At 34.6% G+C, this 23946-nt stretch overlaps 3 protein-coding genes and 1 long non-coding RNA gene across 4 annotated transcripts; 1 reads left to right on the forward strand and 3 right to left on the reverse strand.

Annotated features, from left to right (window-relative positions):
* Positions 1 to 4561: 4561 nt before the first annotated feature.
* On the reverse strand, positions 4562 to 5023 carry LOC122597398 (E3 ubiquitin protein ligase RIE1-like). Its single transcript, XM_043769997.1, has one exon. It carries the CDS (start codon positions 5021 to 5023, stop codon positions 4562 to 4564), a length of 462 nt encoding a protein of 153 aa, XP_043625932.1.
* Positions 5024 to 9436: 4413 nt separating this feature from the next.
* LOC122597593 lies at positions 9437 to 14063 on the forward strand. The gene is made up of 5 exons (XR_006323442.1): positions 9437 to 9497; positions 10192 to 11484; positions 11918 to 11998; positions 12080 to 12249; positions 13994 to 14063. It is a non-coding gene; the product is annotated as an uncharacterized LOC122597593 (long non-coding RNA).
* On the reverse strand, positions 11697 to 19080 carry LOC122597591 (E3 ubiquitin protein ligase RIE1-like). Its single transcript, XM_043770169.1, has 6 exons — positions 18615 to 19080; positions 16439 to 16567; positions 15899 to 16013; positions 15622 to 15795; positions 14467 to 14659; positions 11697 to 12218 (listed from the first exon to the last, which is right to left on the reverse strand). The coding sequence occupies exons 1-5, from the start codon at positions 19031 to 19033 to the stop codon at positions 14516 to 14518; spliced, it is 981 nt and encodes a 326-aa protein (XP_043626104.1). The 5' UTR covers positions 19034 to 19080; the 3' UTR covers positions 11697 to 12218; positions 14467 to 14515.
* Positions 19081 to 20279: 1199 nt separating this feature from the next.
* On the reverse strand, positions 20280 to 22528 carry LOC122597399 (E3 ubiquitin protein ligase RIE1-like). The gene is made up of 4 exons (XM_043769998.1): positions 22506 to 22528; positions 22192 to 22282; positions 21892 to 22050; positions 20280 to 20714 (listed from the first exon to the last, which is right to left on the reverse strand). The coding sequence occupies exons 1-4, from the start codon at positions 22526 to 22528 to the stop codon at positions 20538 to 20540; spliced, it is 450 nt and encodes a 149-aa protein (XP_043625933.1). The 3' UTR covers positions 20280 to 20537.
* Between the last annotated feature and the right edge of the window lie 1418 nt (positions 22529 to 23946).

The following is a 23946-nucleotide window of genomic DNA, read 5'->3' on the forward strand; positions in this document are numbered from 1 at the left end:
TATCACGGAGCATTTTGAAAAAATATTAAAAAAAAATTTTCATAAAAATTTTCTCATTCAAATAAAAAAAATAAAATAATAAGTTGAACAAAAGTCTTTACAAAATTTGACAACTTTTTTTTTGTTTCATAATTAAAAACTATTGAATTTCTTTTAACAGTATTATTATTGGAAACCAATAACATGACAATCGAAAATGCTCTTTTTAAATTTTTCATAGTCAATTCAAAATGCATAATTTATCAAAATAGGTAAAATATTACGAGTATATGGGAAAAGCTCATCTAACATGGTTGTTGAATGAGGAATCAGATGTGCACATCAATAAACTTTAGGGGGGCAACAATAGTTTTAAAAAAACCATGAACCGTTGTATTGATCATTTTATTTTTTTATCCATATAATATACTCGTAAATCACAGCCCTTTTGTCAACTTTTGACCAGCCACCTACATATTTATAAGAAATCCGGTGAAAGATTTTAACATATTTAGTCCAGATCATCATGTTACAAATTAACGAGTCAAAGTTACCATGTGCCACACAGTATAAATTTAATGGCAAAAAATATTAAAGGACCAAGATCACAATTGAATTTGATTCAAAGGTATTGAGAGGTTTTGTATGAATTGGTCTCTTATATATCGACTCATACACAAAAGTGAGTGCCTTATTACAATAGTTGCTTCAAGCACCCTACAAAACTTGAAGTTTTTTTGACTTTTTCAATGGATCCATGTAACCTCTTCTACACGAGTACACCATATATAGCCAAAAACAAAGTATCAATACGGAAACTCAAGTCACGGAGAGATCATGACTTATGAAAGAACTTTAGTAATGGTCAACCTATACGTTGTCCCCTTTATTTTTGTTCCTGTTGTATTGGTCAAACTATATTTCCCGATATGATTTTACCTGTACACTTTACCAATAGTCCAATACAAAGCGATGCTCTTCAAACCTGAAGAGATCCTGCAATCTTGTACTTGCACAATGGACAAACCCCATTTCGCCTTAGCCATTGCCCAAGGCATTCAACATGGAAATTATGGTTGCAGGGAAGTAACTGAAGTTCTGATCCAATTTCATATGAGCTGAGACAGATACGGCAGTCCTAAAACAATAAAGATAATGGTCAAGCGTATATATTTTATATGTCAAGCAAAACTACAGAAATATCTAATCTGGGAAAAGGTTGAGCTGCTAAAAGACCGGTAGAAATAGAGCAAGTTAGAAATAAGTGAGGATGACATGGTGATGGTTCGTTTTCAGTAATTTCAATCAGAGTAAAATGGGTCAATCCAGTTATTTTCACTTATTATGGAGGTTGTCATTTATTTCTTAAGAAAAGTCTAAGTAAAATTAGATATGGTCATCTCATTACTAGTAGCAATTCTTCATTCTTTAACTTTTGTAAGTCTTCGTTTAACTATCATGGATGAATGAAATTAATTATATATGGTATAAAAGGTTGGTTCGGGTAACGGGTCAACACAGGCCTGGGTAATTTTGAAAGGGTCAGGTAGCCTGACACTATGACACACTCTTTTGTCCAAAGCTTCACAAAAAGTCAATGTCTTAAAAAGGAAGGGCGTTTGACCTGTTTGAACCATCCAAACCATATAACCCATTTCAAGCGACAAAATAATATCCTACCCATTACAGATTAGATGTAACACGAATGACCCATTCATAAAGAGATCAGAATTTCCACCTCAAAGAATCAATTGCTTAACACACAAAAAGTCACCAAGTTATAAGTTGTAACCATATTTATAGCCAGAGGTATAGATTACTCTCACACAGAAAGTGGATACCGTCGTCAAGATCAAGTTCTAACCATTTTGGTTTTTCATGGTGTCTGTTAGGATTGTTACAAAATACCATGTGACAGATCATAAATATGTATGCACATAGGTAAGCATGTGTGTATGTATGCAGAATGCTCAACTGATACTCTAATTTTAGTAACGACTTACCACATCATGCGTTAGACGTTCAACAGACCAGTTTGGATCATTTGTTTCCATAGGGATCATTCTACCTGCTTTATCATCATTTTGCTCCTCATCATTGGATATTTCATATCTGTATTTGGGAAGGGTGCTGATCTCATTCTCTGATGCAGGTTCCTGTGTATTAGCATAGTTTTCAGAGTCTTTCGCATATAAAAATAAACGGGAAATAATGAAGCAATTCACATCTATTTCACCTGAAGAGTTTTGAAATATATATCGTAAATGATGCAGGGGAAGCAGAACAAAATAGTAATCGCGAATGAACATGAAATAAGGATAGAAACGACCACAAAAAATGTGTCTGATGCCAAATATACCAGCGTTAACCTGCCATCAGTTTAAAACAACAGAAGAAACTTATAAGAAAAATTAAGAACATGATTTAGGTTTAGAAAAACAAATAACTGAAACATATATGATGATTATACTTGTTTCCTGATAACCATTCACGTTGACAGCATTATCCTACATGGCTACATGATACCTCCCATTGTAAACGAAATCTTAATAACTAAACAACAGTATTTCTTGTTGTACATTCTTTTTATTGTAATTCAATTCTTTCTCAGGATATACACCAAGGGACGGCATGGTAAGCTTATTGGAACAGCTTATTAGCTTTTTGGATGGAGGGTGCTTGGTGAATTTTTAAAGAATTGACCATGCTTTTTAGAACTACCAGTGGAGATGGATTTTTCTAAACTAAACCGTTTCAAATAAGCTTACCAAACACCCCCTAAGCTGTTTATTATCAAAACTTAGAACCCCTCTCTAAATTGAATGTACACTTTCGTGGACTATATCAAGTATGTGTGCAATAGAAAAGGCAAAATAGTAGCTTCTCAAATCAAATATATGGGTTTACAATGAATCTAGAGAAAACTATTTCAAAGTATGCATCGTTCTAATTTTATTTCCAGATAACGTATACAAGTCACAAAAGTATATTTGGTTTAATACATACCAGAATAGTCGTGGTGCATCATCCAAAAGAATCTTGTTACCGATAGCCAACCAAATGGTGCCAATTAGCGTCCACATATGCGAGATCACTGTATTAATCTTTTCCCATCTTCTGTATGGACTGCAATGTCCAAAATGTTGGACATTAGTAGAGAGATGCAGAACTGTTGCATCAAAATTAAGAAACCTGCTTATAGAAGGCACCTCTCTCCATCTCACAAGAAGCACATCATTTTTATTTCGGATACCTTAATGTACCACAGGAATTCTACATTTCCTCTTCTTTTGAATGAACTCTATGTTACATCCCCATATTGCCACCATGTTATTATCATGACAGTACTGCAACTGTTACTCCTCTGATCCACAAAATGTACTTTAGTTTATGTGCAAAAGATATTTTACAAAATATCATGAACTGATTGCCTTCATATTTGTATAGAGTCTTATATATAGTATGATTCTTGTGCCACAAAGGTAGTATTTATATTGGCAGAAGCATCAAGGATGACATCTATTTCACAAATCAGAGCAATGTGGTTAGACAAACATGTAGCTTGATTCAAAAAGCCTGCATATATATATACATATATTTCGAAAAACGTTGCTCATTACTAATACTATATACTTGATCGAAAACAGCTTAAAGGCTTCTATTCTTCGTTCAGCCACATCCCTCATATGAAGTTATTGTATAATCTCAAATGAACACACAGGTATGATTCCCGATATAAGTTACCTTTCCGAAAATTCAATAAACTGCAGAAACAAAGTTGATGAAACTTGTAACTAGGTTGTGCTATAAGCTACTAAAAAACTTACGAAATGCTTCTAAAAACTTGTAACGTGCTTCAATATAAATAATCATCGTTTATATAAGCAAAACTTAAGCTCTATCCACATGATTGAAATTGAGGATGCTAAAAAACTTTGCTGTTTATAAGTCTAGAGAGTAGAGTGAGGTGCTCGACACCCAAACATGCCTAGTTCTCTCTGCCTCTTTTTCTGTAACACACATTCACAAGCACACGAAGAATATATTTTACATGCCAAGAAAAAAAAATCAAAAATATACATTGGCGTGGACTGCATATTATAGAGATCACACTGTCTGAAGGAAAATAGATGTTACCTTACCAAAAATCCACCAAATACAAGAAAACAGTTGGCAACTAGTAAGAATAAATTTTCGATAGTTAAATCGTGATGAGCTCAACTTTAAGACTTACTGCATATCACTCTGCTTCGGATACTAATTTCCAAACTTTGGAGAGTTAAATCATACCAGTGGCGCATATATATAGACCAATTCCTTAACTTCCTATTCACTGGATAAAACTTAAATTCATTCATTTTCATCTTTCCATATAAGACACAACATATAGATATATATCACAGTATGTTATATAGCCAAGTCTGAATTATATGCCTAACATATATAGATATAGTTCTTATAAGTATATGACATATAATCAACAGCCGCATACGGTTTATTACTGCAGTCAAATAGTAATTAATAGCAACGTAAACTTATTAATAACATAAATCTAAATAAATATCAATTCAAAACTGTAAAATCACCTGATCTGAGTTGAAATATCAGTTGTTGAATCTGTCAAACGACTCGAATCAAGCCTATTTCTCCTTACGTACTCCAACCACACAAGCACCACATGAACCACACACTGCAACAAGTAAACGCATAACCAAACCCTAACCGGCTCATTCGGCTTTTCAGACACACTCAAAATCAACATAACTACCGAAGCCACAACAAACGCTAAGTTCCAAATCGTATCCGTAACGACGACCGGTAACAAGTAGCCAAAATCCTCTTTCCAGTCATCCAGCAGTTCCACTGACATATATCGAACAATCATCAACGGAAACGACACGAAACGCCGGCCTGCGAAAAATCCTCGAAGAAAGAAGAGTGCCGTTGAGTTAATCGTATCAGCTCGGCCGTTAGCTGGTGTGGCGGTTGTGTTCTGACTCACCGGAATTAGCGGATCGTTGACTTCAATGATCTCCTCCTCCATAGCTGAATTCTGTTAGTTTGTGTGTGTAATAATTTTTTGTGATAACTGTAAGTCTGTAACTGCCAATATGTGTTTGTTGTGATTCTGTTTTAAAATGAAAAAGCCTGTTTAAAAAGAGGGAAAAATGAATGATACATATTTACACTTTACCCCCTGTAGTATAGTATTTTTACGATAAACGGTGTAAAGTTAAAATTTAATTTTGCGCAAAAGTGGAAATTTTTGACTTTTCACAATCAGAGTAATATCTACCGTAAATACAGTAGTCAGCAGGATAGTTGTTTACATGATTTTTTCATGAGTTGCTAAATGATATATACATTGATAGTTAATTAGTTAATACTTAATTTTCTCAATAAAATAAAATTTACTCTATTTTTTTGGGTTCTAATTCTTTAGTACTCCCAAAGAAATAAGAAAGAAATAGAGAAATTTTGAAGCAATTTTCTATGAAAATTTCATATCATTATTAAGATTTTAAATATTATTTTTATCCAACTATACCCTTGCACAAGCCAAACAAAGTTTTGGGTATAATAAAGTGAACGTTTTTTGCCGAGAACGACCGGAAACCCAAAAAAGGGGTTTCGGATCTCACCGGAAAGGGTGATAACCAGTGACGGATTCAGGATTTCAAGTTACGTAGGTCCTTAATTTTGACTCGATGATTTAGTTCAGGGATGGAAAATAAATTAAATGGGCCGGGTCAACTTATCGGGTCACAAATGAAAGAAAAAAAGTAATTGAGAGAACCCTAGCCTCGGTATCACAATGGGATACTCATCGACTCACCCCGTAGGAGCCATATGATGCCGGTATAATACCTTCATCCTAATCTTCACATGATAAGTTATCGGGTCACAAATGCATATATAAAAACATGAATTCTATACAAAGAGGATTTTAGATTATTAATAATGCATAACATCAAAACCATTATAAATTTACCCATATATAATACATAAATATATATGAAAAATACTAAAATTAACATAATGTTATCATGTTTGTCTTCAAAATATAAATTGGGCCTTCAAAACACACAACAATTCTTTATATGTTTTTTACTCTAAAATTAATTTGTGCTCAATACAAATCCATGTACGTTTTGAAAAAGTTATATAGTTGGGGCCTTGAATTAATAAATGATAATAGTAATTAATAATGGCAATATGTTATCTAAGATTAAAAAAAACACCAAATCTTGTTTTGAAAAATATTATATAATTTTAGGCTTAAATTAATAAATGATAATATTAATTAATAATTGCTACATGTTCACAAAGATAAAAGAAAAACACCAAATCTTGTTTCATTCTTTACACCTTAGCTCTTATAGCTTGTACTTTTAGCTAACAAAAATATACATCATAAGTTGGTAAGCAGCAAAAAAAAAAAAGAAAAAAAAAAAAATTTGGGTCACTTCTAAGTTCTAAGTTTTAACTTATTAAAAAGAAGAGAAAAAAAATAGCACTCTTGGTTTTTTTAGTCAGCATGTGCCTCACATTTAGTCAGAGAGTATTAAATAATAACTACCATCTTCATCTTTTTTTTTGGTCTCTTCTTTTACAGTCGCCGGAAAAAAAACATTTCACCACCAAACCTGAATGTTTATACAACAATAGGATGCCAAGGTAGGTCCTGACCAGATCTGTAGGTAGGTCCTTGAAATAATTACCATATAACCTCTAAATTTCTTCCAAAACTTGGGTAGGTCATAGGACCTACCTTCTTGTATGGTAGATCCGCCTCTGTATATAAAGTTAGGAGCATCGGCAAGTTTTATCGGCATGTATTCCGGCAATAGAAGCCAAGAAAAACATAGTTTTAGCCTCAAAATCGATAATCCCCAAATCGATTTTTTAGGTTTCCGGTGAGAGAACAAGATTGGCACAAGAAAAAAAAAAGAAACGGTCACTAGTACACACTCCCAACATTCACAAGGATCGGCCAAAACATGCCGATATATATAGCCAAAACTAGCCGATTAAACTTGCCAAAACTAGTTGATACATGTGCTATAGTATAGTCGATGAGCCGATGTTTGCCGATGGTTTTTGCCGATAAAACAAGCCGACTACACCCTTGCCCCTTAGGCTTCTAAAAAGGATGGTGGTCTCGGATTCGGCAGTTTGGAGGCCACGAATGTTTGGGCCACATAGATAAAAATAAATAAAAATTAACGGGGCCAGCCTTATATAACCATCTCACTTGTATTATATATATGATGAAGAGACCAAGGTTGTACTATTGTTATCTTCACTGCCTGATAGTTGGTTCGGGACTGTAATGGCTGTTACAAGCTCAGTGGGAACTGACGGGATGACTTTTGAAAAGATTCGCGACTTGGTACAGGGTGAAGACATTCGCCGAAGAAGTGCAAATGGTGGGTCTTCTTCTGATTTGTTATATGTTGGCAGGGGAAGAAATAATAGTAGAGATAGTGGGAGCAGCAAAGGTCAGGGCAGGAGCTCGTATAGGGCTCGTCCGAGTATGCGATGTTGGGACTACAACGAGACTGGACATTACAGGAGTCAATATTCGAATAAGAATTCTCTGAAAAAGAATTCTGATGGATTAAACAGTGCTACAGAAAGCGACTCCGAAGACGATGTCTTGATGATGTGTGTTGAAAGCAATGTGGATTCATGGGTCATGGATTCCGGTGCATCATTCCATGCTACCCATAGCAATGATTGCATGCGAAATGTTAAAAAAGGCGATTTTGGCAAGGTTAGGCTTGGAAGCGGTGAAATTCTTGATGTGACTGGCTTGGGGGATTTGGATCTTGTTACTACTTTGGCACTACTTGGACTTTGTGTAATGTCAGGGTTATTCCGAGGCTTGAAACGAAGTTGATCTCCGTTGGGCAGTTGGATGAACAAGGTTTAGACGTTAAGTTTGGTGGTGGAAAGTGGAAAGTCGTTAAAGGAAATCTCGTGGTTACTAGGGGTTTCAAGAAGGGTCGTTGTATATGGTGCCTGTTCCGTATGGGGAAGTGACCACCCTTGTTGAGACAAACGCCAAAGTCGGACTCGCCGATTCAGTAGTTAAACGAGTTCAGTTGACGGTAAAGAACTCTGGGACTCTAGGTAATCCGCTTGAGCGTATTCGGAAGTCTGAACGTGTACGGGAGTTTCGTGACAGTGGGAGTAGCTCGACACAGTCTAGAAATCTACGTTGGGTTCAGAAGACTTGGGATCCGAATGAAATCTCTCATGAGAAGTTACTGTTAGTGGAGAGTGTTCCTATAAGAGTCCCTGTATCTGATGGTTTGAGTCTATGGGAATCAGTTGGGATTGAGGATGAAAAGTCGGGGTCTGTTGACACTGTGTTGGAGTCATCTGAGGCTCTAACAGGGCCTTCTATTTGCTAATGAGTGGGGGTCCGCTGCAACTAGGTGTGCTATGGTTAGAAGTTTGGTTTGTTCGTTGAGTTGGACCTGTACTTCCGTTCTGTGTGTTTTGGGATTACTGATTGCTAAAGACTTGGATTGTTGTGTATTTGTTAGTGACTTGTTTTCTCGCAAGGCCTTCAAGTGGGAGATTGTCAAGTTTTATGAAGGCCTTGGGCTTATTTAGGAAGCCCATTCGGTTTATTTATTCACCAAGCAAGAAGCCCTAGACTATTATCTATATATATTCAGGTCTATGCATTGTAATTGTTGTGCTGAGCTAATAAAAAACCCTAGTTGCAGCCGTGGATTAGTTCACACACATTGACTGAGATGCCACGTTAATTCTCGTGTTCTTTATTTATTTTTCTGTTTTGCTTCCGATGTGCAACCTGTTCCTAACACAAGATTGGCACAAGAACAAAAATAAAATAAAATAAAAACGGTCACAAGTACACACGCTCCCAACGTTCACAAGGATCGGTCAAACATGCTGATATATATAGCCAAAATTAGCCGATTAAACTTGCCAAAAACTAGCCGATACATGTGCTATAGTATAGCCGATGAGGCGATGCTTGCCGATGGTTTTTGCCGATAAAACAAGCCGACTAAACCTTACCCCTTAGCCTTCTAAAAAGAATGGTGGTCTTGGATTCGACACTTTGGAAGCCATGAATGTTTGGGTCACATAGATAAAAAAAAAAGTAACGGGCCGGCCTTATATAACCATCTCACTTAGGTTTTGTTTGGTACAAGCTTTTCAAGAAGCTTTTTAGGAGCTTTAGATTTTAATTTGGGTGAAAAACTCCTCTTCCATCAACAGCTTTATTTGATAATAAATAGTTTTAGCTTTTATTTTGAAACAATAAGTTGTTATACAGAATGCTAGTCTTAAAAGCGTTCCACCAAAATCTAGAGCTTATCTAATATTACACATATACCCCCAAATCTCTAATCACGTTCCTTCTTTTCAGTATATATCTCTATTTTAAATCTTTGCTATACATACATCTTCACCATAAGCAAATCCTACGCAACCCTATTCCATTCTCTTGTATTGTTCATCTTTTCCTTGTGGTAAGTGCCGTAATGTTCTTCTGTTTTTTTTTTGTTTAGTATTTTTAACAAATCTTTAAAGTTTCTTGATTGTACTTGATAAATTTGAGTATGATGATAATCATATACTCCGTATTACTTTTAGTTTTTTTTTTTCTACGTCAAAGTTTTAGTTGCAGCCCAATTCTTCTTTTGATAGTATAAATTTTGATTAGTGTAGTTTGACAATATAATGGAATAGTATCTTGTAGATTAATTTTGTTTACTAGATACCTTTGATTGTTAAAAATCTTGCTCTTTGGCACATAATACTGATCAGAACTCAAGTCTGAACTTTTGGGAACCATGTGTATATATAAAATTTGTACCATTCATGTGGTCCAATTTGGTTTCTATATGAGTGTAAGCTTTCTATGTGAGGTGTGGTCCTTAAATTAAGTAACAGATGTTCTAAGATGGTGCCTTGAATAATCTAATGTTATAGGGAGTAATTTATAAATAGCTTTCTATGATCATCGAATTATTTTTTTCCCCATTTTTAATGCTTATAAGAAAAAAAAAAGTCAATAAATCTGCTGCATGGTGTAGTTCTCTATTTAGGATAGAAATTTACTTGTGTTAACTAGTTGAACTTTCATGTACTTTCATTGTCTAACTAGTTCAACTTTCTGTATTATATGCAAATATAATAACATATTATATTTGTATATTATAGATACTCAGATATAAGAATAAGAAGAGAAAAGGAAAAACCAAAACCCTAAAAATGTTTTCGGGAATCGATGGTGGGAAGAAACGGTGGGCTGATATTCATGGTCCCTGCAAAGAGTGGGTTGATATTTATGGTCCCTGCGGACGCAAGGAGATGTTGGTTTGTGGGTTGATTAGAAAAGGGGTTAATTTAAACGATTTGAAGCCAGATAGTAAAAGGAGAATGGATGTTAGCCGTCCTAATTGTGCATATGCTAATATCTTAGCAGACGCCGAGTCTTGGATGAGAATATGGGGGCTTTCAGTGGAAGATTTGAAATCGGGAACTTTTTATTCTTTTCTTGAAAACGGAAGAACCATGGACGGTATAAAAAATCACCAAGGCGGAGGGTCTGCGTATGATTAACCAGATTAATCGTAATAATAAGAAGAAAGTGGAAGCTCTGTTTAAGAAGGATACGAAGTATGATCAAACTTGGGCTGACGAGGTTCATAGTTCATATCTTTGGCTGAAGGAGCTGCAGAAGAGGGAAAAGGAGGGGACTCATAATTTTATCAAGTCTAAGCTGAAGGTAAGGGAGGAGGATATGCGGAGGTTCAGAGAGGGGGCAGCTACCTGGTACGAAAATTTTCGTACTCATGAGGGCGGCACAATTAGCTCTAAGCATGACTACGGTTACCACTTCAACTATCCTGATCTGGATCCCAAGGATGGTTTTGATTGTAACCGCTTCAAGATATCCAACAACATGTCCCTCGCGTTTGATGCTCACGATGAGGATCTCTTTCAACAAGTTATCAAGCGGCCTCGATCAGGCTATTAATTATATATAGGCTTTCTTAGTTATTATTATCATCTAGGTTGCTTATTTGCTACTGCTTGCTTGCTCATGTGTGTTTGTGTCCTTTAATAATCTTCTGTCAAACTTAATTTGGTCATCCATGTTGTTGGAACTACTTGGTACTTTTCATGTTATGTTGTTTTATGCTTAATTCTGTCGTTTCTAGTTACTACCACTTTTACCATTATCTATTATTTCTCATCATTATTATGCATCTTATTGCTGCTATCCATACTATATACTATATATATATGTATAGGAAGGACACGTATAAATTCAGTGACTTATACCTTGAGGTCTGCAAAAGGACCATGATCAGAAGTTCAGAACTGATTACTGCCTACCGGTTCAAGGATCAGGTTTGGAAGGTTTCAAACCAATCAAGATGGAACGGCAGATGTGCTGGTTAAGAGCCCAAAACGGATTCAAGTGAAACAGGCCATTTTCTAATCCTGGTATGAATTAGTTGGGCAATATTTACATGTCCTCTTTAAAAAGATCAAATGTTGTTAATGCATTAACCATGATAACAAAAACAATGGTACGGATCATTTCAGCAATAATCCAAATCTTTGAGTAAAAACGATTTAGAAGTTTGTATGTGCAAAAGTTGAGACATTCAACCCATTTTCCTTTTAGCAATTTTTCATAATCTGGGCCATTTGAATTAAAACACAAACCAACCCTTCATAAGAAAATCAGCCGAAATGTCTACCTAGATAACTGCCTTACTGGTTCAGTCACTTTATACATCTCCACTTTCGAATAGGATACTGTAATATAAGAGAATGAAGAACTTATTAGTTGTTTTTGAGCTCTGTACAAGCACTCTACTTAAAATGAAGTTTTTCAGTTGATCCATATAACCTTCCTTCCTGCCAAATTCAGAGGCAGCCAATAACAAGGTAATCACACAGACTCAAGCCATGGGCCCACGGAAGTATATCAACAATGGTTGACCTATGCCAGGTTTCCTTTATTTTAGTTCTTTTGTCTTAATCGAAACTATGTTTCCAGCTCTGATTTTACCTGATCATTTAACGCTTGCAGAGCGGACAATTAACTCTTAGCATTAGCCATTCTCGGGTACATCTAGTATGGAAGTGATGGTTGCATGGAAGTTATGGTTACATGGAAGTGAATAAAGTTCTGCTCCATCTTCATAGTTGCAGAGGCATATACAGCAGTCCTTCAAAAAAACACAGATGAAAGTTGGACCGGTTAGTATCTTCGAATAGTTTCTGTATTATTTACTTAGACAACAATTTTAAATATCAGACTTTGTCAATTTCAACCCATTTATTAGATTTAGGTTGTGTTTTTCCTTAAATGTGTTGTACCTCCACAAATTCGTTGTATCTAAATATAAATAAGAAATAACTAAACAGAAACGGTTCAAATGGGTTAAAGTCCATCCAACCGTCTACTTCTATCACTTGCAACCTCCTAAATCATTTCAGAATTTAGATATTATTTATTATAAATGGATGGAAAAGTTTTTGCAAGTTGATCTAGCCCTGTTCGTTTCAGCCCAAACTTGTATTCACACGTTACCCTATGCACCTGTCCCTCCCGTCTTGCCAATAAAGCTATCCGAAAATTATCGAGTGGCTAAACAATCTATTAAAAACCAGATGGAAAGAAGTAAAAGAAGTGAGGTGATAGCACACTTTCAATATTTCCAATCCGCATCTTATATAAGAAAAAATAACACGGGTCTGTCTCTGTGGTTTGTAGAAATTTTTATTAATCCTCCCTAATATTTAAAAATTACCCGACAGAGTAATTTAAAAAGTTAGCAATGATTAATGAAATTGGGAACCCACAGGGAGGATACATGTAATTTTCTCAATAAAAAAAGGCTTTGATCCAGATATTGTCCCTTGACAACAAGATTTATTCTCCAGGGATTATTCAATTAAAGTATTCATTTCTTTTATTTTCAATTTATCTTAGTACATACCCAAAAAAATATACCATAGTTTAATGGTTCATTTTTAATTAACAAGGATAAATCATAATGCAATCAATCACTTAACACACAAACGGCATTAAGGTATAACCGTTTTGGTAAAATTGAAGGACTGCAGCATGGGTTAATGTCACAGGAAAACAGCATAGTTACTATGAACAAGTTATAAATTCTTCTGCAGTTTCATGGTATCTACTAACACTAGACTTGGCAGCTTCAAGCTATTTACGTTATTACGTACAACCATCCTACTTGACAATATAAGCCATTTCTATCCTAAGCCTGTTGCATCAAAAAAGTATACCTAAACCTGAAGTGGATAAATGGGTTAAACCGTTTAACCCATTTATCCACTTAAACGTCAAACCAATTTTACTTTTATGCAGACAACACCCTATATGACGTCAATAAAACATCAAGATTATCAATAACTTGTGTTTTGTATCGGTTTTCAATTCATTTTCTTTATCTAAAGATAAATTAAAAAGTAGATGCTAAAGGTCTTCTGGTCAAACTAACTTGTTGCCCTGCGCTAAAAAAGTTTATGTATCAACCCAAACTTGTCTAAAACTATTACCCAAACCACCCACGTTACCATCTCTACATAGGTATCTAGATATATGTGTTGCTATGCATGTATACAGAACAAACACTCTAGTGTAACATGGTCTTATAGTCGATTAAATAGCTAAGTATATCAGTAAGCAATCAATTTATCAGTGGAAATTTGAAGTGATGTTAAAATGATTGAAAGTTGAAGTTTTTCCGGATGGATCCATATAAGCTCTACTTCCTACCGTACACCAAGTATTGCTGAATACATATGGTTTGGGACTCGAGACATGGAGAGATGGAGATTTGACAAAGTAGCAATCAATGCTCAACCTATATACTATTACACTATATTTTTGTTTCCGTTGTGTTGGTCTAAAGTCTAAACCATATTTCTTAGTTATCATTTTAACTCTACACATACATTTTCAAATATGTAGATAGCATGTGATCTTGCTCATACAGACTGGACAAAGCCCGTTTGGGGAACTGGGGTCATCAGAAAGTTACGATCCAAGTTTGGGAAGCTCGGAAATAGTACTTCTGCAAGTAGTTTTGATGACTCCCTATCTAGTTTTGCAATAGCTTTTGTAAAAATTGCTAGTCGTCTAAAAACTTCATATAGTCAATATGAATTGGTCAATTGTAGACATCTCTACTCAGTATACAAAATAGATGACCCCTCTGATCAAAAGGTGAAGTTTGTTTCATATAACCTCTCCTCACAAATACACCAAATACAACCAAAAACAAGGTATCAATCATATAGAACCAGGACTCAAGACATATAGAGATCATGACTTGAGAATGTAGCTATAGTAACAATGGTCGACCTATACGATGCCGGCCTTTATTTTGGTTTTTGTACGCTGTGTCAGTTAAACTATTATTCCCGCAATGATATTAAATGTACCTTTACCAATAGTCCTATAGAAAGCGGCGCTCTTCAAAACCTGTGAATATCACTTGAGCTCTTGCTTGCATAACGGACAAATCCTTTTTATGCTTAGCCATTTCCGAATGCATGCAGCGTGGAAATTATGTTTGCAAGGAAGTAAATTTATTTCTGATCCATTTTCATATAAGTCGAGACATATGCTGCAGTCCTGAAACAATGATGATAATGGTCAAAACTCAAAACTATATAGTTCATATGCCGGCTCAGCAATGAAGAATCCAGTCTAAGATTGGGCAAGTTGCAGAAAGAGCAATAAAAATTGGGCAAGTTGAAAAGAAGTAAGGATGACATGGTGATGGCTTGATTTCATTATTTATAATCAGAGGAAAAGGTTTTATTTTCAGTTTATTCACTTGATATGAAGGTTGTCATATATTTCTCGGGAGAAATCAACATATAAAAAGATACGATCATATTGTTACTATTAGTCCATCTTCGTTCCTTAAATTTTGTTAAGTTCTCTGGAAAGATATAGACAATAGTTGACCGTTTATTATTAATATGTAATCGATTAGAAGTGAAAAAAGGTGGTTTGGGTAACTTTAAAATGGGTCAGGCTGATCCGACACACTTTTTTGTCCAAAATTTTATAATAAGTCAATGTCTCAACTCTTAAATAAGAGTAGAAGAATTATATTTGTACAATAGTGTTTAGTTTTTAGCATTAGAAATACATTTGGGGGACTTTCCCCTTGTTTGACCCATACAAACTATTCAACTCATTTCACAGAAATTTAGCTTACCTATTACAGACTAAACATAGCACGAATGACCCGCTCATAATAAGATCATAATTGCTACCTCAACCAATCGATTGGCAGACACACAAAACTTACCAAGTAATAACCATATTTAGAACTCTGATATAGATTCATGCCACTTGGAAAAAACATATGATCAAGTTATAACCATTGGAACCTGCTTTTCTTCTATGGTTTTTATGGTATCTGATAGGATAGTTATAAAATATGAAGTACCAACTACCAAGAGTAACATATATATAAATAAGTATGTATGTCTGAGACAACATAAATATGTATGTATATAGGTAAGGCTGTGTGCATGTGTGCAGTATGCTCAAGTGATACTCGAATTTTGGGAAGGACTTACCACATCATCTGTTGGAATTTCATTAGACCAGTCTGGATCATTTGTTTCCACAGGCATCATTCTACCTGCTTTACCATCATTTTGCTCCACACTATTGGACAATTCCACTACACAATTGGGCAACTCAAATATGTAATTGGGAAGGGCGCTAATGTAATTCTCTGATGCACCTTCCTGCGTATTAGCATGGTTTTCAGAATCGTTGGTAAACAAAGTTGCATTACATTGATATAACAAAAACAGTTAACAGGGGCAGACGCAGGGGTAGTGCACTTACAAAAAATATTCGGGCCTTTCCAAAAGAGATAAACATAAACAAGACCATGGTGCAGAAAATCACAATCAAACCAGCAAGAAAAGTTTCACTGGATACCAAAAAGCCCAAAGTTAACCTGCCATCAATTTATAACAATGAAGAAAACTTAATAACACAAATTTAAGAACATGAGATACAAACCTGATACAAATATATATCTTCTCTTTTTGAAGAGACATAATTTCAGTCAATTACACAACCAACTTCGTATCTTGACACATACCTTATTGATAACATTCGTTTTATTGGTAACCGTTCATGTTGACAGCATTACCCTACGCGATACCTCTTGTTCCAAATGAACTCTTAATAATAAATAATGGCCCCCACAATATTACCTGTTGTACTCTTTTTTATTTTCATCTATAAAAGATTTTTCTTCATGGAAATATACTAAGGAAGGATGTGAGTAAATCTACCAAAGCAGTTTATCAGCTATGACAGAGGGGGCACATGTTGAGTTTTTATATTAATCACTAAGTGTGTTTGCTTAATACAAACCAGAATAGACGTGGAGCATCATTAAGGAGAATCTTGAAATGGAAGTTGTTGTGGAGCATCCATAGGATGGCAATTACAGACCACGGACACCAGATCGGTGAAATACTCATGTCCCATCTTCTATACGAACTGAAATGTCCAAAAGTTGTTGACATTAGTAGAGTGATGCAACAATATTTATTAAAAAGAACTTGCTTCTCCTTAATTTCTCATTACAAATATGATGATATACACTTGATCTAAGACAGACATGTCAACATTTTATATAGGCAGTACCCCTGAAAACTTTTGCTGAACATCCCATTTTAGTTTGATTAAATTCATGATGATGAGAACCGCAACTTTAGCTTGAAACCAAACACCTGCTACCTCTCAACAAATCTTAATCTCAATTTACTATTTATCCTAACAGGCTAACAGTTAATATATTTATGCCTTGCATACATAGATATAACTTATCTACTCATAGATGGTAAATGAATCATGCTTTTTCTATTCAGGTTACCAAGAAGACAACCATCTCCAAAATTGTAACTAAGGGGATTCGAAACTGAAACTTCTAGTTAGATCCTCAAGATGTTAGCCTCTAAGGTGAGCTATATAACTTATCTATATGATGAATTGTTGAGTTGACTCGTCGCACAATTTACTGTTCATTTAATCCACTATATTTGAACTTGTGACAAATACTTCGGTCTCTTTTCTACATTAATTAGCCCCTCTTATTTTAATCAGTTAATCTATTTGTATCTTATATTCTTATTTTTGCCGTTTTTCTGTTAATTAACACAAAGCGCGTGCGTTATAAAGCTCATTGCACTCAGTTTTGAGTATATAATCAAAAGCTTACTCTAAATTATAGCTAGCACTGCACAAACTTTGCATTATAAAACTCTTTGCACTCAGTTTTGAGTATAATCAAAAGCTTACTCTAAATTACAGCTAGCACTGCATAAACTTACTATAATATTATATATAAATATATACATATAGGATAGAGATCAAATGAGAAGGTACCTTAAGGAGAGAAGAGAAAGAAGGTTCGTTTTTTATTTTTTTTAGCTTCTTTTTTGAACTTTTTTCCCGTTTTTCACTTTTTTCATTCCCTCTTTAGTTAACCAATTTCATATAAAAATTTTTAAAAATTTTAAAAAATATTTTTTTTTCAAAGGGCGTAGCCCGTAAGCTATAGGCGAAGCCTCTCAGACTATGGCGGAGCCATGATATCTAAGGGCGAAGCCCGTAAAGTTGATCACCCCATCACCGATCACCCCCAATGACCTATCACCCTCAATGACCTATCACTCCCACCAGCTACTCTTTATTAATATCCTTAAGGACGAAGCCCGTACCGTAACCTTACATGTATAACTCACTAACTCGGGTTAGAAATTTTTTTTTTTCTAAATTTTTTTAAAACTTTTTTATGGATTGAGTTAATTAAAAAAAAATGAAAAAATTTTAAAAAAACAAGTTAAAAAAAAATTAAAAAACGGACCTTCTCTTCCTTCTCTCTTTAAGAACCTTCTCTCTCGATCTCTACCCTATATATATATATATATTTCTTGAGCTGCCCATGGAATAAAAAGTAGATCTCTATCTGATCTGTCGGTGAGAACACTTTTAAAATAAGAACGGTGAGAACACCTTAAAAACATCATTTTGATGCATTAAAAGTCCATAAAACTAACATAGTGCATAACTAATTATCATTATTTAAGTGATTAACAACACATTCATCCGTCAAAATCGAAATATTCATGATTTTTGTTTTGTGCATCCATCTTGGATGCATATTCATCAAAATGATGAATCCAACAAAAAACGTGATTTTTTCGATTTTGATAAATCAATGTGTTGTTAAACGCTTAAATAATGATAAATAGTTATGCACTATGTCAGTTTTATGGACTTTTAATGCATCAAAATGATGATTTTAAGGTGTTCTCACCGTTCTTATTTTAAAACTGTTTGTCTCCATATATATATATATATATATATATATTGATGTTTGAATATTAGCTCTGTAACTCAATTCTCTTATGCCTGCTTTACCTCAAATTCCCTTTCTTTAGAATGATACCTTTGTCTATTGAATCCTCGGTCCTATCTTTCCTGTTTCAGATCCAAGCTTGTAACAATTACAAGTATTCAATAATAATGTAAATGAAATCACCTGATTTGAGTAGGAACTGCTGAATTACTCCTTGTATAGTACTCTTTCCACATCAGCACAACATCAACCACACATTGTAACAAGTAAAACGAGATCAAAACACGAAAAAGAAACACATTCCTCTCGTTACTCACAGCACTCCAACTCAAAATCACAACAGAAACCACAGTTAATATAAGCTTCCGAATCGTCTCGATAACAACAACCGGGCCGAAATTCGCTCTCCAGTTCTCCAACCAATTCGGCTCATGAAAATTATAGAAAAATCCGGTTAGTACAGATGATACCAGAATCCGGCACACGAAAAGACCTCGAAGAGTTGATGAGATTAAAGTTGAGGTAACTGTTTCTGGTGCGGCGATATCGTCCTGATTTTCCGGTTCGATGACCACGATGATCTCCGGCACTGTCGTCGCCATCTCTCAAACGTAGCTAATTTCTGTGTGTGTGTGTGTGTGATTCTGATATAAAATTGAATGGCTTTTGTTTATATTAGAGAGGGAAAATATGAATATTTGGCGATTAGTAGTGTAAAGTAAAATCAATTTTAGGAAAAGGTAAAGTTGAGAATGTTTGACTTTTCAGACTCTGAAGAAATGTTTGACTGTGAAATACGGACTAATGTAGACAGGTTTTTGCAACAAATAACGATAAGTTCGAGATTTTGCTAAAAAAAAGTTATGGTTAACACAATTACAAAATCCAAAAAAAATAAAAATACACACACATAAATCCAAACGTAGTTAAATTTGGTTTTTAAAGCACTTTTTTTGAGGGTTTTTTTTTTTTTTTTCATAATTACAAATAGTAACATCTCACATAATACTTCCCAATTTTGTTCATAATGAAACTTGAACTTATAAATTCATGGTTACTATACCTAACTTACATACCGCTAGACTAGAATTTTAATCTAAAGGTTATGGTTATATATAATGACCGGGAGTTTGTTAAAGATGAGTATCAGAATAAACATACGAATATATATAGACTTGAGGTTGGCATGAAATTCATTTTGTCCACAATTTTAATTAGTGTGCAAAATATGAATGCACAGGGTGTATTGTTTTTAGAGTATAATATAGGTTAGAAATTTGTATGCCAAGAGATACATTTAGCCCCTTTTTTTGGCCATCTTTTCAAACCTTACATGTTTAAACCATTCAAGGTAGACATAAGCTTAAAAGAGGTGAAACTGTCACCTACATGACCTTGAGGTCTGCGAAAGGACCATGCTCAGAAGTTTAAAACTGATCAGCGCCTACTGGTTCAAGGATCCGGTATAGAAGGTTTCAAACGAATCAAAATTGAATGAAGGTAGTGAGCTGGGCAAGAGGCCACAAGGGAAGTGCAACAGGCCATTTTCTAATCCCTGTATGAATGAGTTAGCCACCAATATTTGTTTGTCCTTTTTAAAAAAGATCAGATATCGTTAATGCATTGACCATGATAACAAAAACAATAGTACGGATTTTCAGCAAAAATCCAAATCTTTGAGTAAAAATGGTTTAGAAGTTTTTTTTTTTTTTTTCGGTAAAAGGTTTAGAAGTTTGTATGTGCAAAAGTTAAGAGACATTCAAACCATTTTTCTTTTAGCATTTTTTTATAATCTGGGCGATTTGAAATAACACACAACACAAACCGAACATTCATAAGAAAATCAGACAAAATGTCACCTTAATTACTAGTTCAGTCACTTTATACATCTCTACTTGCATACAAGATACTATTAGTTGTTTGAGCTCTATACAAGCACTCTACTCAAAACGAAGTTTTTTCAGTTGATCCATATAACCTTCCTTCCTGCCAAATTCAGAGGCAGCCAATAACAAGGTAATCACACAATCTGAAGCCATGGAACAACGGAAGTATATCAACAATGGTTGACCTATACCAAGTTTCCTTTATTTTGGTTCTTTTGTGTTAATCGAAACTATGTTTCCAGTTCTGATTTTTCCTGATCAATTCACGCTTGCAGAGTGGACAACAAGCTCTTAGCACTAGCCAATCTCGGATGCATCTAGTATGGAAGTGATGGTTGCATGGAAGTGAACAAAGTTCTGTTCCATCTTGACAGTTGCAGAGGCATATACAGCAGTCCTTCAAAAAAACAGAGATGAAAGTCAGACTGGTTAGTTTCTTCGGATAGCTCCTGTAGTATTTACTTAGTCAACAATATTAAATATCACAGTTGGTCATTTCAACCCATTTATTAATTTGGGTTGTGTATTTCCTTAAATGGGTTGTACTTTTTTTTTTCTTTCATAAATTCGTTGTATCTAAATATATACAAGAAATAACTAAACAGAAACGGTACTTCTGTCACTTACAACCTCCTAAATCATTTCAGACAAAGATTTAGATATTATTTATAAGTGGATGAAAAAGTTTTTGCAAGTTTATCTAGCCCTGTTCGTTTCAACCCAAACCTGTATTCACACGTCACCCTATGCACCTGTCCCTCCCATCTTGTCAATAAAGCTAATTCATTCCTTTATTTTCAATTTATCTTAGTACATACCCAAAAAAATATACCATAGTTTGATGGTTCATATCTAATTAACAAGGATAAATCATAATGCAATCGATCACTCAACACACAAATGGCATTAAGCTATAACCATTTTGGTAAAATTGAAGGACTGAAGCATGGATTAATTTCACAGGGAAACAGCATAGTTACTATGAACAAGTTATAACCATCCTGCCAAGTTTTTCTTCTGCAGTTTCATGGTACCTACTAACACTAGACTTGGCAGCTTCAAGCTATTTACGTACAACCATCCTACCTGACAATATAAGTCATCTTTATCCCAATCGTGTTGCATCAAAAAATGATACCTAAAACTCAAGTGGATAAATGGGTTAAATGTCATACCAATTGTACTTTTATGCAGACAACACCCTATATGACTTCAATAAAACATTTAGATTATCAATAATTTGTGTTTTGTATCTTTTTTCAATTCATTTTCTTTATCTAAAAGTAAATTAAAAAGTAGACTCTAAAGGGTCTTCCGGTCAAACTAACTTGTTTGCCCTGCGCTAAAAAAGTTTATGTTTCAACCCAAACTTGTTTAATGTTATTACCCAAACCACCCATTTTACCATCTCCACATAGGTATCTAGATATATATGTTGCTATACATGTATACAGAACAAGCACTCTAGTGTAACGTGGTCCTATAGTCAATATAACTTCAGCTGGCATGATTCTATCATTAAATAGCTAATTATATCAGTAAGCAATCACTTTATCAGTGGAAAATAGACTTACCGCATCCAGTACTAGATAAACACCTTCAGGAGAGAATTCTGGACCATTTGTCAACATGGGAACCATTCTACGTGCTCTACCATCAGCTTGATTCTCATCATTGGACACTTCAAATATGTATTTGGGAAGCATGCTGATGTCAGCATCTGATGCACCTCTCTATTATAAGCATAATTGTCAAAAACTCAAAACCATTGGTAAACAAAACTAAATAATTAACTTTAGAGCCTATACACTTGAGAGCTAGATTTGCAGGCACGGAGGACTAAATTTTGACAACACAAAAGTTATGATAGAAACCTTGATGAATAAGGAGCTAAAATTTGAGAGAACCCGCCAGTAACGAATGTGAAAAAAGAACAAGCCAGGGAGCACGCAAGCCAGAGCCAACCTGCCATCATTAATGAACAAAGGAAAGAATTAAAAGGAACTGACACTCAATAATCTATGTCCACTCATTTTATAAATGAAAAAATGTCAATAAATATCAATAAGTATAGTCTTGAAAACCCAAGACTGAAATAGATCCAAGCATAACTTCAAACTGTTTACAAGACTTTTATGGAAGATAATAAAGCTATATATATATATATATATATATATATATTCCAAACATACCAGAATAGACGTGGAGCATCAGGCGGGGGAATTTCGCCAATATGACGGATACACCAAGTCACCAACTGCTATACAACATCCAAGCCTCGTTGAATTCTATAGTAAGAGCTTCCAATATTGTAGAAGAACTGAAAAGTCCAAATACAAGACATCAGTCGGAGGATGTATATTGGAACTAGTAAGACTCGATAAAGTAATATAGTTCTTTCATGGGCCATGCCTGAGGCTTACAAATGTAATACCTTAGCAGCCTAATTTTTTTCTTACCACAACCACATACAACATACCCTATAAAGTTGTTTTTGGTGTAGAGCATGTCTAAGCATAAGTGATCATATATCATTTTAATACAAATTAGTGGTTACCTGACATAAACTGTAAAAACACTTAGCTTACTCAAATTGAGCTCAACTAAGTTGTTAATGAAACCTGTAAGGCTGAAATAGAATTTGATTAATCCACATGCTTCCACTTGAATCATGTTCTGTTCAATAAACATGACTTGAGCTCTTTTAACCACATTATTGGACTTTAGGCTATTTAAACTTGTGTCTGCACACACACACACACACAGAACACCCAACATGCTGGAAAACCTCCAGACCCTCCCTATCATAAATTTTCATGTATGTTTCAGTTAACTCCGACTCACTTAAATGTTTGCAGATGATGTTTCAGACCCAATGCATATGACAGTCTCATAGATAAACTTTAAATTCGTTGACCAGTTCCTTACTAATTCCAATACATTTCCCAACTTACGCTAACTTTTCTTCTCTGGCTATACTAGAAAACTATTCCTCTGTAACACCGAAGCTTCTAATACAAACTATTCACTTCTCAATTACCTTTCTGGCTTTATCGTTTTCGTTTTATGATTGGCTTACATATTCTGATATCTTATATAGTAGAATCAAAAGCTTATGACCAACTACAACAGGAATGAACAAAAGATATTATATGGTAATGTACAAAACTTTCAAATGTCGCTAATCATATGTGTACGTGTTAACGTGTATATGACACATCCAATAGCATGTAATCGGCTAAAACTCTGTCCGTATTAGAACAATTGCCCACCTTACTATTTCATTGTCCTAAAATAACTGTTCATTTATATAAATGATTAAATATAATCTCTCATATTACCCCTAATTAAAACTAGTAGCACAAAGCTTAAAGAAACAGTAAGCAAATGGAAAAGGTAAAACTGTCATTATAGTATGAAAAAACTGAGTTGCACTATACACACTTTTTGTTAACCATTTTTTTGGACTTTTCGCCTAGTATGGTTACTTTGGGACGAAGGGAGTACATACAAAAGGACAATTTATTAAGGGATAAATACGTCAATATGTATTCAACTTGTCACGTTTTATGCATTCAACGTTTTGCTATTTCATGTAATTGGCCTTGTATAAGTTTTAATATGTTGAT

The sequence above is a fragment of the Erigeron canadensis genome, chromosome 4, assembly GCF_010389155.1.
Source record: "Erigeron canadensis isolate Cc75 chromosome 4, C_canadensis_v1, whole genome shotgun sequence".
NCBI lineage: Eukaryota > Viridiplantae > Streptophyta > Magnoliopsida > Asterales > Asteraceae > Erigeron > Erigeron canadensis.

Coding starts and splice junctions, on each gene's coding strand:
- LOC122597591 (XM_043770169.1), bottom strand. CDS start 19,033: ATGGCGACGACAGTGCCGGAGATCATCGTGGTCATCGAACCGGAAAAT. Junction 15,796..15,898: donor GAAAGGCCCGAATATTTTTT/GTAAGTGCACTA, acceptor GCTAATACGCAG/GAAGGTGCATCAGAGAATTA. Junction 14,660..15,621: donor AAATTCCAACAGATGATGTG/GTAAGTCCTTCC, acceptor TCATTGTTTCAG/GACTGCAGCATATGTCTCGA.
- LOC122597398 (XM_043769997.1), bottom strand. CDS start 5,023: ATGGAGGAGGAGATCATTGAAGTCAACGATCCGCTAATTCCGGTGAGT.
- LOC122597399 (XM_043769998.1), bottom strand. CDS start 22,528: ATGCTCCACGTCTATTCTGGTAT. Junction 22,283..22,505: donor CTCCACGTCTATTCTGGTAT/GTTTGGAATATA, acceptor TAATGATGGCAG/GTTGGCTCTGGCTTGCGTGC. Junction 22,051..22,191: donor TTAGCTCCTTATTCATCAAG/GTTTCTATCATA, acceptor TGCTTATAATAG/AGAGGTGCATCAGATGCTGA.